This window comes from Vigna radiata, chromosome 2 (assembly GCF_000741045.1).
Source record: "Vigna radiata var. radiata cultivar VC1973A chromosome 2, Vradiata_ver6, whole genome shotgun sequence".
NCBI lineage: Eukaryota > Viridiplantae > Streptophyta > Magnoliopsida > Fabales > Fabaceae > Vigna > Vigna radiata.
The window spans coordinates 829,573-844,150 of NC_028352.1; the positions used below are offsets into that span (position 1 = coordinate 829,573).

At 34.8% G+C, this 14,578-nt stretch overlaps 3 protein-coding genes and 1 non-coding gene across 5 annotated transcripts; all 4 read left to right on the top strand.

The window, feature by feature from the left end:
- Positions 1-219: 219 nt before the first annotated feature.
- LOC106756342 (50S ribosomal protein L1, chloroplastic) lies at positions 220-5,370 on the top strand. The gene is made up of 7 exons (XM_014638729.2): positions 220-609; positions 1,461-1,640; positions 1,747-1,801; positions 3,583-3,710; positions 4,370-4,453; positions 4,662-4,787; positions 4,863-5,370. Exons 1-7 carry the CDS (start codon positions 268-270, stop codon positions 4,995-4,997), a joined length of 1,050 nt encoding a protein of 349 aa, XP_014494215.1. The 5' UTR covers positions 220-267; the 3' UTR covers positions 4,998-5,370.
- A 994-nt stretch (positions 5,371-6,364) lies between these two features.
- Positions 6,365-10,742, top strand: LOC106756472 (uncharacterized GPI-anchored protein At1g61900). 2 transcript variants are annotated; one of them, XM_014638916.2, is made up of 9 exons: positions 6,365-6,606; positions 7,215-7,290; positions 7,361-7,517; positions 7,776-8,645; positions 9,173-9,418; positions 9,526-9,540; positions 9,940-10,080; positions 10,183-10,230; positions 10,452-10,742. In XM_014638916.2, the coding sequence occupies exons 3-9, from the start codon at positions 7,484-7,486 to the stop codon at positions 10,523-10,525; spliced, it is 1,428 nt and encodes a 475-aa protein (XP_014494402.1). In that variant the 5' UTR covers positions 6,365-6,606; positions 7,215-7,290; positions 7,361-7,483; the 3' UTR covers positions 10,526-10,742. The 2 variants fall into 2 exon arrangements, with proteins under 2 accessions (XP_014494402.1, XP_014494401.1); XM_014638915.2 differs by lacking the exon at positions 7,215-7,290.
- A 1,181-nt stretch (positions 10,743-11,923) lies between these two features.
- On the top strand, positions 11,924-11,995 carry TRNAG-UCC. The gene has a single exon. It is a non-coding gene; the product is annotated as a tRNA-Gly (tRNA).
- A 117-nt stretch (positions 11,996-12,112) lies between these two features.
- Positions 12,113-14,510, top strand: LOC106756240 (tyrosine--tRNA ligase, cytoplasmic). The gene is made up of 3 exons (XM_014638579.2): positions 12,113-12,602; positions 13,464-13,670; positions 14,270-14,510. The coding sequence occupies exons 1-3, from the start codon at positions 12,192-12,194 to the stop codon at positions 14,411-14,413; spliced, it is 762 nt and encodes a 253-aa protein (XP_014494065.1). The 5' UTR covers positions 12,113-12,191; the 3' UTR covers positions 14,414-14,510.
- The last annotated feature ends 68 nt before the right edge of the window (positions 14,511-14,578 follow it).

Sequence of the window (14,578 nt, forward strand, 5' to 3'; positions counted from 1 at the left end):
AAATATATAATTCCTCATTTTTTTACTAACATTAATTTAGACCATAAATATTTTTAACATTAAACTCATTTTAATTTTGCAATTGTTAGCACTGGATTTTAATTTTAATTTTATTTTTATTTTTTACCCTGATATAATAATCCACGCGTCAATCGTAGATGATAGGACGCATCTTATCTTTGTTTTTTTTTTTTTTTGATATCCGGATAGGTATAGAAACCTAAGCTTGGTTTGGTTTGCAGAGAGTGAAAATTCAGAAACAGAGGCATGGCTTCGTGTACAACACCACCTTCGCTTATGCTGGCTCATCCACAAGACCTATCTTCTTCTCTTCGCTTCTTCTCTCACAGTCAGAGACCTCTTTCTAGAACATTCTCCTTTTGTCCTCTCGTATTGAAGTCCTCTTCCAAGTGGGTCAGGTTCAGTTTCCGAGCAGAGCCCAAATCCAGGACTAGCCATGCCGTTGTCGCCGCTTTGGCTGCCGAAGTTGAACTGGCTGAAACGGTCGACGACACGGCGGATGGAGTCGATGGGTCCGCCCCCACCGACGCTGTGGCCACCGTCAAGCCTAAGAAAGGCAAGGCTGCATTGCCTCTCAAGAGGGACAGGGTATGTGTAATATCTTTTATTTTTCTCAGGTTCTTTTTTTTTAATTTATTTACGTGTATGGAGTTTTGGTTCGCTGGTTAAAATATATATTTTTTTTTTTGTAAATAAATTTCTTGGTTTGTGGTTTCCTTTCCCCCTTTTACTTATTTATTTGATGTGTTTATCTTTTTTAGTTTGTTTGTTCATAATTGCTTTTAAGTAGAAGTGTGTTGGTGTTTTTCTGTGTTCTGTTTCGTGTTCCATCGAGTTGATGATGAGTAATTGCTGCAGTGGTAAAAGGTGTATCTGAATGTCGTGAGCTTGTTTGAATGATCAATAATGGGTTCCTTGCTCATTCAATTGAAATTAAATGATGTTTGGAAGTAAAATTTCCTAGCGTTTCATTAAAGTGGGACGAGATGGGGTGAGATCCCCTGAAAAGAGGTTAATGAAAAAAAAACCAATTGAGTTATAATTTTATTTGGACCAAGTTTACTTATACTATCTGTCTTTTCGCAGAATGGTTATGTTTAATGGAATTTACATGCAAATATGTTCTGAACATTCAAGGGTGTATAGTTTGAGTACCAGGTTGGAGGTGGTTGTCAGCAGTACATCCTTGATTGTTAACGGTGGTGTAAAATGTTTGTTCCATGATCATTCTAGGATGGCTTTTGCTTGTTTGGTCTCCTTCTTCCCATTTATTTGCATCATGAGTATCTTCCTACAGTTTTGATATAAATTTTACGAGATAGCCATATGCCTACTTCTTCCATAATCGAGCTGAGTGCTTCGGTCATCAAGTTGTCCATATTTGATGTAATTTTTAACCCTTTGTTTCAAGTCTAATTTTTCTTCCACTGTGTCACCAGTCAAGGTCTAAGAGGTTCTTGGAAATTCAACAATTGAGGGAGCGTAAGAAAGAGTATGACTTGAAGACAGCAATATCTTTGGTTAAACAAACAGCTAAAACCAAGTTTGTTGAAACAGTAGAAGCGCATTTCCGCCTCAACATTGACCCTAAATATAACGACCAACAGCTAAGAGCAACAGTGAGTCTCCTGCTCCTTGGTTGATTTTGTTACATGCAGTTACATTGAAAACTTGAGTTATGATGAATGAATTTTAATTCTGAGTCTTATGATTCTTTCCTGACAGGTAAATCTGCCCAAGGGAACTGGAAAACCGGTTAAAGTGGCTGTTCTCACTCAAGGTATTTATGCTTCATAGTCTTCACTCCCACTTTTATTAGTTAATCATAGGTTTCCAGAAAATGCTGAAAATAATTTTCTTAAAAGAGGATTCATACGAAAGGAAATGTATGTTATGTAAACTTCCAGTATGGATGGGCATAATAAGATGGTAGCTTTTCTCTCCCACATGTGGACGTTGTGTTGCCCAGGCAAGGTATTGAAATACAGGATTTTCTGTGCCACTTCATAAATGGGAAGTTGTTTCATTCTGGCTTCAGAATTTTTAAACAACTAATATCTGGTAATTCTTTCAAAAGTTAAATACTTTTGGTAGAGTGTGATGGATCATACTTCTTGTGTGTACTAAGTAGTAGTTGCTATGGTTGTGTATTTAAAGTATCTGTCTTTTTATTTACATGCACAAATAAATAATTATGAAAACAAAAGATTATATCCCCTTGTGATATGATATTGCCAGTCATACTCTTTAGATTCTACAAAGTTCTAATCAACTAGTGTCTGCTTTTACCAGCGTGCCATTTGAAGTTTTAATCCTTCACTAAGTGGACTGTAATTTTGATCATACTTCATCTGTCCTTGAGTTGCCTATCTATTTACTTTTGATAATTTCATGATCTTCACCCTGTCAGAATGTGTCTTGTCTGGCATACACTTGAAGTTTTCATGCTAGATCACGACCCTTTTTTCTAAATATTTCTGTCATTTATCCCCATCCTTCTGAAAGGAACATTAATCTTTGATCTGTCTCTGCTCTGAAAAATAAAAATGGCTGTAGCTGGAGTTGCTGATAGGGATCCACAGAAACAACTACCACCCATGTCTTAATATTTTGGGTTTGCTACATGGATCAAGTAACACTATTGAGTTTGTACGAAACCATTAGTAAGCCATGTAGTGAGTAGAAACATTTAGAGTTAATTGTTAAAAAGGATGGCCTGGTGATTGGGGTTTGGGATGGGTTGTGGTTAATTGTTTACAATTTTAGTTTTATGCATTGCTTTGTTTGCAAACTCACCCATTAGATGTATAGGTTTAAGAAGTCAAATTTCCTCAAGTATCAAGGTTGTTGTACCATAAATAATAGTTACAGATTAACAATTAAATGAAAGTCCTTTGCTAGTCGCTCTGGGTTGTATATTTCGGGAGCCGTTTTAGTGCTATTTATTGTGCTGTTGGTGATTTGGTTCTGAATCTGAGCAGATATATGTTATAACAAGTTGTGTCTTAAGGTGTCTACTTTTGATGAAAAAGAACACTAAACTATTTAACTAATTTAAATGCTAACCTATTTATGCATATGAAATGGTTGTAGTGGGTAGGTAAGATCCAATTTTCTGTGTATGTAACATGATTGAAAATTGATAGGTCAGATCCAACTTTTTTTCTATTCAATGTACACATGTTATATCAATTTCTTCAGTTTGTAATTGAGATAATTAAACTATAGTTTAATCTGTTTGATGAATTTTAAGTGGGTTCCTTGACTTTGAGTAGTTTCTTCTAGCTCTTTGTTTCCAATATTAAATCAAAGGTTTTGGTATGGAGGCCAAATCATTAAGGGATTGGGAGGTTTTTGGTGCTTTCCTTGCCCTGAAAATCTGTTATGATACTGGATTGATATTTGTGGCTCATCAAAGGTGCTCTGCAAGCGCTGTTCAAATGGACAAAACACCATTAGAGTTACTTCCTACCTACCATTTATGCATTGCCTGTATTTTCTCATATAATTCATAATACATTTTTTGTTTTTACCAGACTAATCCCTAGTTCATTATGATAGGTGAAAAATTCGATGAGGCAAAAAATGCAGGAGCTGATTTGGTGGGTGGAGAGGACCTTATAGAACAGATAAAAGGAGGATTCATGGAGTTTGATAAACTGATTGCTTCTCCGGATATGATGCCTAAGGTGTTTCTTTGGTTATCTTTGTTTTAATTTTGTGATTGGATTAATAGATTTTGTCAATTTCTCATCTATATATATTGTTTTATAATCTGAGTATCCCACAGAATTATGTAATCTCAATAAGTCATCTGTAAAATTTGTAATAACTGAATTATTTGTAAATCAGTTATCATAATGCAGATAAAAACGACCTTGTCAGTGCTTTGGTAAATTTAATTTTAATTAGTCTAGCAACCTCTGCATTCTATTAAATCAGGTGTTCTGAGTGTATCATCTAAGCATGTTTTGTCTGTGCTTCTTAACTGTTAATTTACTTCACTTGCTGATCATCTTTTTTTAGTGAAAGTTTGAAACCTATAATTAGATGACATCAAATGGATTGCGACCCACATGTTCCCGTTTGACATTTCAAAGTGCTTTTGATAAAATGCATATCTCTTCTCTATTATGTTTAAATTAATTAATAAACTTAGGTGTTTTTCAATTTGGTAGCATGCTGTAAGGTAGCATTATTACTCTTCAAAGGTACTATCACTAAACTATTAGATATGCCGATGACATGTTTTCTTTAATTATGAAGAGTTCAGTAATTCAATATATTTTTCGTTTTGCAATTTGTGATGGAACCACCCTTAATTAGTCATCGTTGTTGATTGTTTCAGGTTGCTAGCCTAGGGAAGATTCTGGGGCCAAGAGGACTGATGCCAAACCCAAAAGCTGGCACTGTAACACCTAATATTCCTCAGGTGGATTATCCACTTCTGTTTGCTTTTTGCATTGCTTGCATGTTGTATGTAGTGATCCGTTGTACAAAAATGTACAGATTTAATACTTGGTTGACACATATTCTCATTTTGTTTTTTCATTTTGAAATTACAAGAGAATCAGTGACAAATTTCAAGATTTTATCTTATGGTTAATCAGAAACTCTTTTAAATCTATTCAACATTACAGGCTATAGCAGAATTCAAGCAGGGAAAAGTTGAATACAGGGCAGATAAAACTGGAATCGTCCACTTACCTTTTGGAAAAGCTGACTTTACAGAAGAGGATCTTCTTGTAAACTTGCTTGCTGCTGTGGTATGAAGCAACCTTTGTATCTATATTTCTAACTTCACAATGATAAACTTGTAACCAAGGTTCTAATTTCCACAGAAATCAGTAGAGACAAACAAACCTTCAGGTGCTAAAGGTGTGTACTGGAAAAGTGCCCACATATGCTCATCCATGGGGCCTTCAGTCAAGTTAAATATCAGGGAGATGCTTGATTACAGACCTCCATCAGAATAGAACCTTTACTTGTAAATGCTCTGTTGAGTTCAGTCGGCCATCCCGGGTCCATTGTGAGATATTGTCAAATATTTAATGAAAGATGTTACCAAAGTTACATCTGGGGATGAACAGGGGATGTATGACACTCTGGTGCTTATGTCTCTTCCAAATGTTTGCACACTACATTACATAATCTTTGACCCCCGGCTGAGGATTTTCCTTGCATTACTTTGTAACTAACACCAGACATCTAATTATATTTCCTTTCATGGGAATAAATTTTCATCTTATGTTTGATTATTAGGTATTCTACTCTTCAACATCCTGTGATCGTTGTACTCATTACAACTGGAATGACATAATATGGCCCAGGAAACCATTTACAGGGTTAGCTTCATGTTTATAGATGGATGAGTTTTTAACAGACTCTACTGTTAAAATACTTTGACACTTGACTTAGTATTTGTAATTATAACAAGATAGAATAATATGTTTTTAATATTGTAATTTTTTATTTAAATTAAAATGATGAGAATTTTAAACCAAGTAAACTTTAAAACAAAACTGTAATACTTTTTCAAAGTGTTTTTATCTATAAAAATTATTTATGTATTTTTAAAGTAACTTTTAGGTGGGTTTATAAGTTGGCATATTATTTACTTAGTTTTTAAAGTCAATTTATTTATTATCATAGTTTTAACCATTAATTTTTAGGTTGAAATTATAACTACAATTCTTTATTTATTAACAAAGACATATAAACTAATCATCTTTTTTTTTTTCTTTTTTCTGTTGAATTTAGGTACTAGTTACCTACTAAAGACAAAAATGTTTGGTTAAGGAAGATGTGAAGGACATGGGTTGAAGATAATTGTTGCTTAGAAAGTTTAGGATCTTAAATAGATAGCACATAGATGTGTGTGTGAATGAGATAATGAGTGGTGTTTTTCAAAGTATTATGTGGCGTGCATTTGCAGGCAAAACATTTCAATCATGAGTGTAGTCTTATTAGTGACCAAAAAAAAAACTCCTCAGTTTGGTGTTAGTATATAGTCCAACAAGCCTACCCAAAAATGGAGATTTTTCTTCTCTTATTTTCTTTTTTCTAATCGTATTATTCCATTCACCCTAATATTTTAATAAATACCTTCCTAAATGAAAATAATAATTTAAAATTAAAATATTACATTATTTATTAACATATTGTTATCAAAAGCTATGTCTTGATTAGAGAGTGCTATTTTTTAATCTATTATTACTTTGAAGCAAAGATGTACTTTAGCATTAAAAGAAAGGCACCACATCGACAAGAGTTGTTAAGGAAAAGTTAAACCTGAATGATTGAGAGTAAGAAGTTTAAGGGAAAGAGTGAACAGAACTATTGACTATAGTGTTAGTAGTATTGTTGTGTAGTGAAAACGGTGCGTTTAAACTTTATGGGAATAGGAGTAGGTAATGCGGGTGCCAGCTGTTACCATATCACTCTTCTTCTCTGCTATTCTTCTCTTCTCTTCTTCATCACTGCTCAGATTCTTCCATTAGGGTTTCCTTTTTCCACCCGATCCATATTTCCTTTTCTGCAACTATTCCTTCGTCGATTTCATTTTACACTTCTCGCCGTTCCACGGTACGCTTTTTATCTTTTTTTTTTTGTTATGTTCCTAAATCAATCATAATCTCTCTGTTTGTTTCTTTCTTTCGGCACTTGTTAACTCGAATCTTGTATTTTTTTGTTGTCATATTTGACATTTCTATTTTTGGCTTGTCAAATTTGGATTTGGTGATCGTGCTGCTTAGTGTTCGTTTTTTAGTACAAAGAGGAAAAATAGCTGTTTGTTTTCCTGTCCATCTGGACCCGTGTGTGTAATCTGTTTGTTCACTCTGCTTCTAAGGAACTTAGTCATTGCTATAGTTGTCTTGTCGCTTTTTGGTTTTTTCTTTAACTGGAATTGTTACCTCACTGAGTTAATTATGTAATCTAATCCAAGTTAGTAGGTTCACTTTATTATTTTATTCGTTTATTTTGGCCTAAATCTTGTTGACCTGCTAGAGTACTTGTTCTATTTTGTCTTGTTATTTTTGAAGTGTAATATCTTCTTGTAGGAACTTGCAGAAAGAAAAACAAAATCCTAGGGTTTAAAAAGCACTGCTGTGTGCACTGCCCTATCTCAAAATTCCATTTTTTATTGCTCACTCAAAAAAATTCCTGCTAAATGCATCTCAAATTTTTTTCAGGCTTGATAGTCTTGGAGTATAGTCTCACTGGTTTTGACCTGTGCAGTAGCATGTTTGTGTTGGCTTCGGCTATTAGGTAGCGGTTTGGAATTGTACTTGATTGTCCTCTTTCAACAACCTAAACTTTTCTCTGACTTTAATCACAGATCTTGAGCTTGGGGGTATTACATCATTCCTACACTGCTATGTGGTACCAATTGGCTTATCACCGGCAACTGCCACTCTGTTCTAGTGTGTAGAGCTCAATGGTACCAGAGGGCTAGAGAGTTATGGGCTGCTCTCAGGATGCTAATGGTTATAGGGGTAAGACTAGTACATTTTGATGGATGCTTCCTTGTCAGTGGTTCATTAATTTACTGTTTAGTTTTTCATAAGCTTTAGTCCTGAAACTGTGCAAACTCTTGTATGGGTTATTTTTGAGGTAATACGTACCAACAAATTCATCAGTCTGTTTTAAATGTCTGTTGGATCAAAGCACAATTGTATGCATTGCGGTCTTTTCTTTTAACATTTTGTTCTAGGAATTATACCTCCTGTTAAGTGGTGATTAAATTGTTGCAGGTTTCTTTTACTGTCAGCTAATTCTCTTTATCGTGTGGCTTCCTACTTTTCAAGATGTGACAGCACGAGAAGTACATGCTGACCATAGAAGAATTACTTCTCTGGTAGAGTTAGTTAAGCAACCCGCTTCTGGTGAATCTGGACTCTTTGACCCTATAGAAATATCACCTGCTGTCTTACCAAAATTCCCGTATCCCTCTGAGTCTTTGCCACCAATGTATCCTACTTTCCCAACCAGATATGAACCAGTTTTAACGGGAAAATGTCCCGTGAACTTTTCCCATCCAGGTATATCGAATATACTAGATAGAACAGCATCTGATTGCTCTGGACCTTTAGCAGCCCTTGTAGGGAATGTAATATGTTGTCCTCAGTTTAGTAGCTTGATCCACATCTTCCAGGGTTTCTACAGCATGAAATCCGATGATTTGGTTCTACCTAACGCTGTTTCCAATCATTGTTTTTCTGATATCATTAGTATTCTAGCCAGTAGAGGGGCTAATAGTACGATCCCTACACTATGCTCCATAAAATCATCTAACTTTACAGGCGGGTCATGTCCTGTGAAGGATGATATTACTCTCGAAAAAACAGTCAATACAAGTAAGTTAGTTGAGGCGTGCAGCACTGTTGATCCACTTAAAGAATGCTGCAGACCTGTTTGCCAGCCTGCCATAATGGATGCAGCCCTACAGATTTCTGGAAGACAAACGACGATTAACAATAATGAAAATATGGCCGGGGAAGTGAATCACACTGACTATCTTAATGATTGTAAAGGTGTGGTTTATTCATATCTTTCCAAAAAGCTATCATTTGAAGCTGCAAATACTGCATTCCGGATACTGTCTGCCTGCAAAGTCAATAAAGGTACACTGTTGAACTATTTCATTTTTAATTTAATTTAATTGAATTTATTTATAGTTTAGGATATTGTCAGTGACGCAGCCAATTGTATCATTAATGGATAAATTAGAATTAGAATGTGGGGAAAGGAAATTAGGTGATTTTGTATTACTGGCCTTACTGTACCTTATTCCACATTATTTTTTGTTTTCTGTGTATTGGTTTATATTCTTGTGACCTGTTACTTGGGTGATTTCACATTTTATCTATATTTCCTTTATAGTAAAGAAGATATTGAGTTCCATTAGGAAAAGGTTGGAATTTGTGTGTTTTTCTTTTAGGCAAACTAAAATGGCCAGAATGTTGTTTTATATGATATTTTACTTGAATTTTACATTTCTCAGATGCATGCACTTTATGTTTTGAGATGGAGGATATACCTGGACCCGAATGGGAATGACATATAGTTAAAATTGTGTTTTGTAAATTGAATTGTAATCTTGTTTCACCGGTTTTTCAACACTTGTAAAGAGTAAATATTGCCTGTGCAGTTTGTCCTTTGAGTTTTAAGGAGCCTGCTGAAGTAATCAGTTCATGTAAGAATGTAGCTGCCCCTAGTCCTTCCTGTTGTAGTTCATTGAACGCGTATATTGCTGGGATACAAAAGCAAATGTTAATTACAAATAAACAAGCTATAATATGTGCAACACTTTTTGGATCTATGTTGCGTGGAGGTGGAGTGATGACAAATATTTATGAGCTTTGTGATGTTGATTTGAAAGATTTCAGCATACAAGGTATTTATCCTGCTCAAGCTTAATTGATATGTGCTGCCCATGGCCACTTTTTGAATTTCTCTGATCTAATTCCTCTGTTGTGGTTCTGCATGATTCTGGTGCGGCAGCTTATGGACAACAAGGTTTGCTCTTATTTCTAGCGCTTGCATTTTCTTCAGAGCTGTTGTTTCTAGTTCACTAACCTATTTACACGCTGGTTAATACAACAGCACTTGGTTTTTGTCATCATAGAGTGGGGAATTTGTGATATAATATTTGATAATTGAATGCAGCAATCATGCTATTTAGGAATTATTCCCATTCCTGTCAGAAAGTTGATGGATTAGGTTGTTAGTTGAACTTGGCAGGCGGGATTAGGAGGGATGCATTCTAGGTTCATTAGAATACAATCGTGGATCATCTCATAATAAAAGTAGTTCCGTTGAGCAGAGAAAAAAGCTGCTTTTAAAGCACAGTGTATTAGTGCTTGACTTTTGTCAAGGGATAATTGGTAAATAATATGTTTGTTGGTTTATATGCAGGATGTTTACTTCGGAGCTTGCCTGGAGATGTGATATTTGACAATTCATCCGGCTTTAGCTTTACATGTGATTTGACTGACAACATTGCTGCGCCCTGGCCATCATCATCTTCAATGGCATCTTTGTCACTCTGTGCTCCCGGTATGTTTTTGGAGAAAATTACTGTCTCTTTTATTGCATGGTGCTGATATTACAAAATACTATTTGCATTTGCTTAACTATTGTCCGTTTCCATTTTGGCAGAGATGTCATTACCAGCTCTCCCAACTTCACAAACATTAAAAAATAATGGTAAGTCCCATTTTGAAGTTTATTTTATATACTGATACTGATCTGGCTGTTAGTTCAACGAATATAATACACATCTTTAATGTTTCACGTTTTCTTGTACAGTGCACACCCTAGTTTTACGCCTATGATATGATTAGATTTTTTTGGCCTGTCTCAAATTCATCGTGGTCAAATTGTTGCAGAGCCAAATTTTGACATTATGAACATGGTGGATTTTGCAGGTTGTAATTCCGGTGGCGTTGGATTGCTTTTGCTTATTTTTTCATTTTTCATCTTCAGTACGCTGTTGTGTTGAAGAGATTTTAGGGTTTAGAAGTGTGTCAGGAAGGCAGTTCAATGTGTCTTTGGTGTGGCTTTTGAATGTATATTTTTGAATGGCCTCATTGTATAGAAATCGCCCTTTTTCTCCACATTTCCTCGTGTCTTCCTTCTTGTATGTTCTGAGCAGATCATTCCGGAGTTAGTGCTCATTTGATTTAGGATCCATAATTGTGCTGTGAAGGGTTCGATTATTTTTTTTTTTTTGCTGAATTGCTGACAAGCAGATGCTAGATTACCGCTAAAGTTTACTATGGCAGCATCAGGGACTGACTAACACTGATTTGGAAAAGGGGTTATGGAACATACTGACTTGGATGATGTTTCCATGCCAATGGTATGCCCCATTCGGAACTGGCAAAGTTGACTTTGACCATCCATAAGGGCAGCTATTAAAGTATCTGACTAATCATTAGACATTTAGATGTGATTAGAGTTTAACACCATACTAATTCATTGGAAGAGTCTGGAGTTTAACTGGAGAGTATCTCTTCAAGGTAAAACTTTCAGGATATTGGGTGTTAAAACCCGTTCAAAAAAGTGCTATATTTGCCCCAAGCTAATACATACCAAATGATTAATTCGCAGAATAGCATATTAAAAAAAATGCATAAATAACATGAAAATGCTTCTAATTTTGTGTGGATATTATTATTTAAATGCAGTGTTCGGTGACACCAGTTTTTTGAAAGGTTAAGATAGTTTTAAGAAGTTATTATTCCGTGACATAAAATCCAAACTATATAAACCCGTGTCAGCATATTTGTGAAGAAAACGTTTTTTACCATAGGATATTTAGAAATTTTACAATTAATTGAATTAGAAATTGGACGAAGAATGTTTAAAAGGATAATGATAATATTGTTGCAGGGCATAAGTGGGTGAAAATGTAGAAGGTAAATGAAAATAAATTAGATTTGGCTGAAGAGAAATAAATGTAATTGAAAAAAAGAAATATAATTAAAAGATACTTATGTTCTTTATTTTCATTCTAATACATAGTTTCACTCTTTTCATATTACAATGATTTTCTCATCACGATTATTTAACTTTTATAGTTTAAATATGGATAATCGCAATTTTTAGAATTGTAAAAACTATTTTATTGCAAGAAAATGGCTTTTTGTGGTAGACCTATAAATAAAATGGAAATAATTTACTATATTTTAACATACAATGTTTAAATTAGGTTTTAATAATAAAAAATTCATAGGCATATATTATGTACTGTTCTTCGATTTGACTGGAGTTAAACAAGAGCCAGAAATAAAAATGACATAAGAAATGAATTAATATGTTAATTCGATTGTAGATTTTTTGAAAGATTCAGATGAACAAATCTTAACAAATAAATATATTTTCGTAATAGCAAATAGCGTTTGTAGTCCAACGGTTAGGATAATTGCCTTCCAAGCAATAGACCCGGGTTCGACTCCCGGCAAACGCAATTTTTGTGTTTTTCATTGTTAAATTTTTTGGACCATACATGGTATGGTATGGTACTGTTAAAATTTACAAGAAGATTACTTAATCACAAACCTTAATATACTTTAATTTTACTGACTGGCATGGTTATTATGTGTTTTTTCTCTAAGGTTTGAAATCCAATCTAATCCTCTTGTTTCCATCTCACAGCTCTAAAAATGGCAAATGCTTTGAGAGTTGGTTGTGTTATCTCTCTCTGCTCCTTACGGAATACCACATCCTATCTTCCCCTTCTCTCCAACGCCACGCGCTTCCGTTCCAAGTTCCCGTTTTTCACCCTCTCATCGTCGCAAAACTCATTTGGGTCTCCTTCATTTCGAACACTCTCTTCTTCTTCCATTGATGAAGCAGTAACCACCGAAGCCATCACGGGGAATGCAGGTGGTGAAGCTGAGAGCAGTATTAGGGACTCCGCGGGGCTGCTTGACATAAGGGTTGGACGCATTCTGAGGGCATGGAAACACGATGAAGCTGATTCTCTGTATGTTGAAGAGGTTGATATCGGTGAGCCTGAACCCAGAATCATATGCAGTGGCCTTGTCAAGTACATCCCTATTGAACACCTTCAGGTATTGATGATTTGTGGTCAATTTTGATGTGGGTTTTGATTTGGAATATTTAATCCTTGAATTTTTTGTGGAATTTAAGCATATTCAGACATATTCTGTATGTTGATATTCTTAGTATTAGCTTAAGGTTTATACTATCTTCCAGCTAGCTTTCCTACATGTGTGAGGGGGCAACGAAGTGTAAACACCCTAAAAAGGTTGTTGCATTTGGGCATGTATCCTTTCTAGATACCCCTCAAACAACCATCTAATACCCTAATCTGCTGCATCCTATCATTTATATATGTATGTTGTGTCCTATAATTGGAACGCATCCTTGTTTTATCATATTCATGTATTATGCTGTATCCATATCCATGGTTCCTAGGTCCGGGGCTTCCACAAGAGTAGAGAGGGAAATTATACTAGGATAATAATTTTTTTAGATGATTTTGACATAATGAGATTTGGTAAAAGGAAGTATATTTGTGCGGAAGCAAATTATTTGAATGATTGTATAAAATTTTAGACTGCAATATGTCACTAAAGAATTAGTTCAGATTATCCTCTCTTGATAGTTTATGTGGTTTCAACTTTCAAATCAAAACTTCTATTCATTTGGATAATCCTTGTAATGGAAGAAACAGTGATTTCTATTGACTTCTCTCTGTGCACCATTTGTACAGTGTGTTTTCTACGAGCAACACACTTTATGTTGGGTAAATAATGTAGACAAACTTATGATTGGTTGAATAGTTGCTTATCTATGTGTGCATGGCAACAGTGCAAAAGTGGATTTGAGGCTGGAATTGGCATCATATTGTTGTTTTTTCTGTACAAACACAAGTATATAATAGTTAACTAACCGTATGATAAATGCAGGGAAAAAAGGTTATTGTCCTTTCCAACCTGAAGCCAAGAAATATGCGTGGTGTCAAGTCCTGCGGAATGCTGATGGCGGCTTCTGATGCAAAGCATGAGAATGTTGAACTTCTGTTCCCTCCTGAGGAAGCAACTCCTGGTGAAAGAATATGGTTTGGAACGGAAGATGAAAAAGATAATCAACCTGATGCTGCCACTCCGAATCAGGTAATAGCTCTTTCTTAATAACAATTAATATGACTGCCTAGTTGAATAAGGAAGTTCTGGAATTTAGATGATCTATGTGTTTTATAAATAAGGCCAAGTGACATATTAAACCAGTCAGTTTTGCAGTTATATGGAATAACATATAGTTAATGTGTGTAATTATAATTGTCTCAGGCACAAGGTTTTCATTATTAGAGCTATGGACTGAAAAAACCGTAGTTCAGGTGGTATTTTTCAATGAAGTATAGTAGACTCTTGAACTAAAGCACTTTAATTATATATGTTAAGATAAACGCACTTTAATGAGTAGGGAACAAGTTTATTGGTTAAATACAGTGTAGGGAAGAAGTTCAGCACCTGAACTTAGAAAATTGAAGACTTATTTATCTGCGGAAGAATTTGAGAACATTAGAAGCATAATGTTAGTTATTTTTCTCATAAGTATTTTCAAGAGAAATGCTGATTGATGGTTTATGTCCATCCTGTCTTTTTTTTTTTTTTTTTTTTTTTTTTGGTTTATGTCCATCCTGTCTTTTTTTTTTTTTTTTTTTTCTTTTTCTATCTGGGTCTTATTCTTCTTCTTCTGTGACAACGCACAGATACAAAAGAAAAAGATATGGGAATTGGTGCAACCTCATCTTAAGACAGATGTTTCATGCATTGCGATGCTAGGGGAGCATGTCATGCGTACATCTGTAGGTTCAGTAGCATGCCAGTCCTTGCAGAATGCAAATATCTCCTGATCAGCCAACACCTATCAGTACACAATTGTTCTGCTTAACAATGAATTTTTTGGTTTATAAATTGTTTTTTATTTTATATGTACTTCATTTTCTTCAATAGTTCTAGTTTTAAGCAATACTAATCATAAACATCAGTTGTTTTTTGGGGGCTAATTTCTTGAGGGT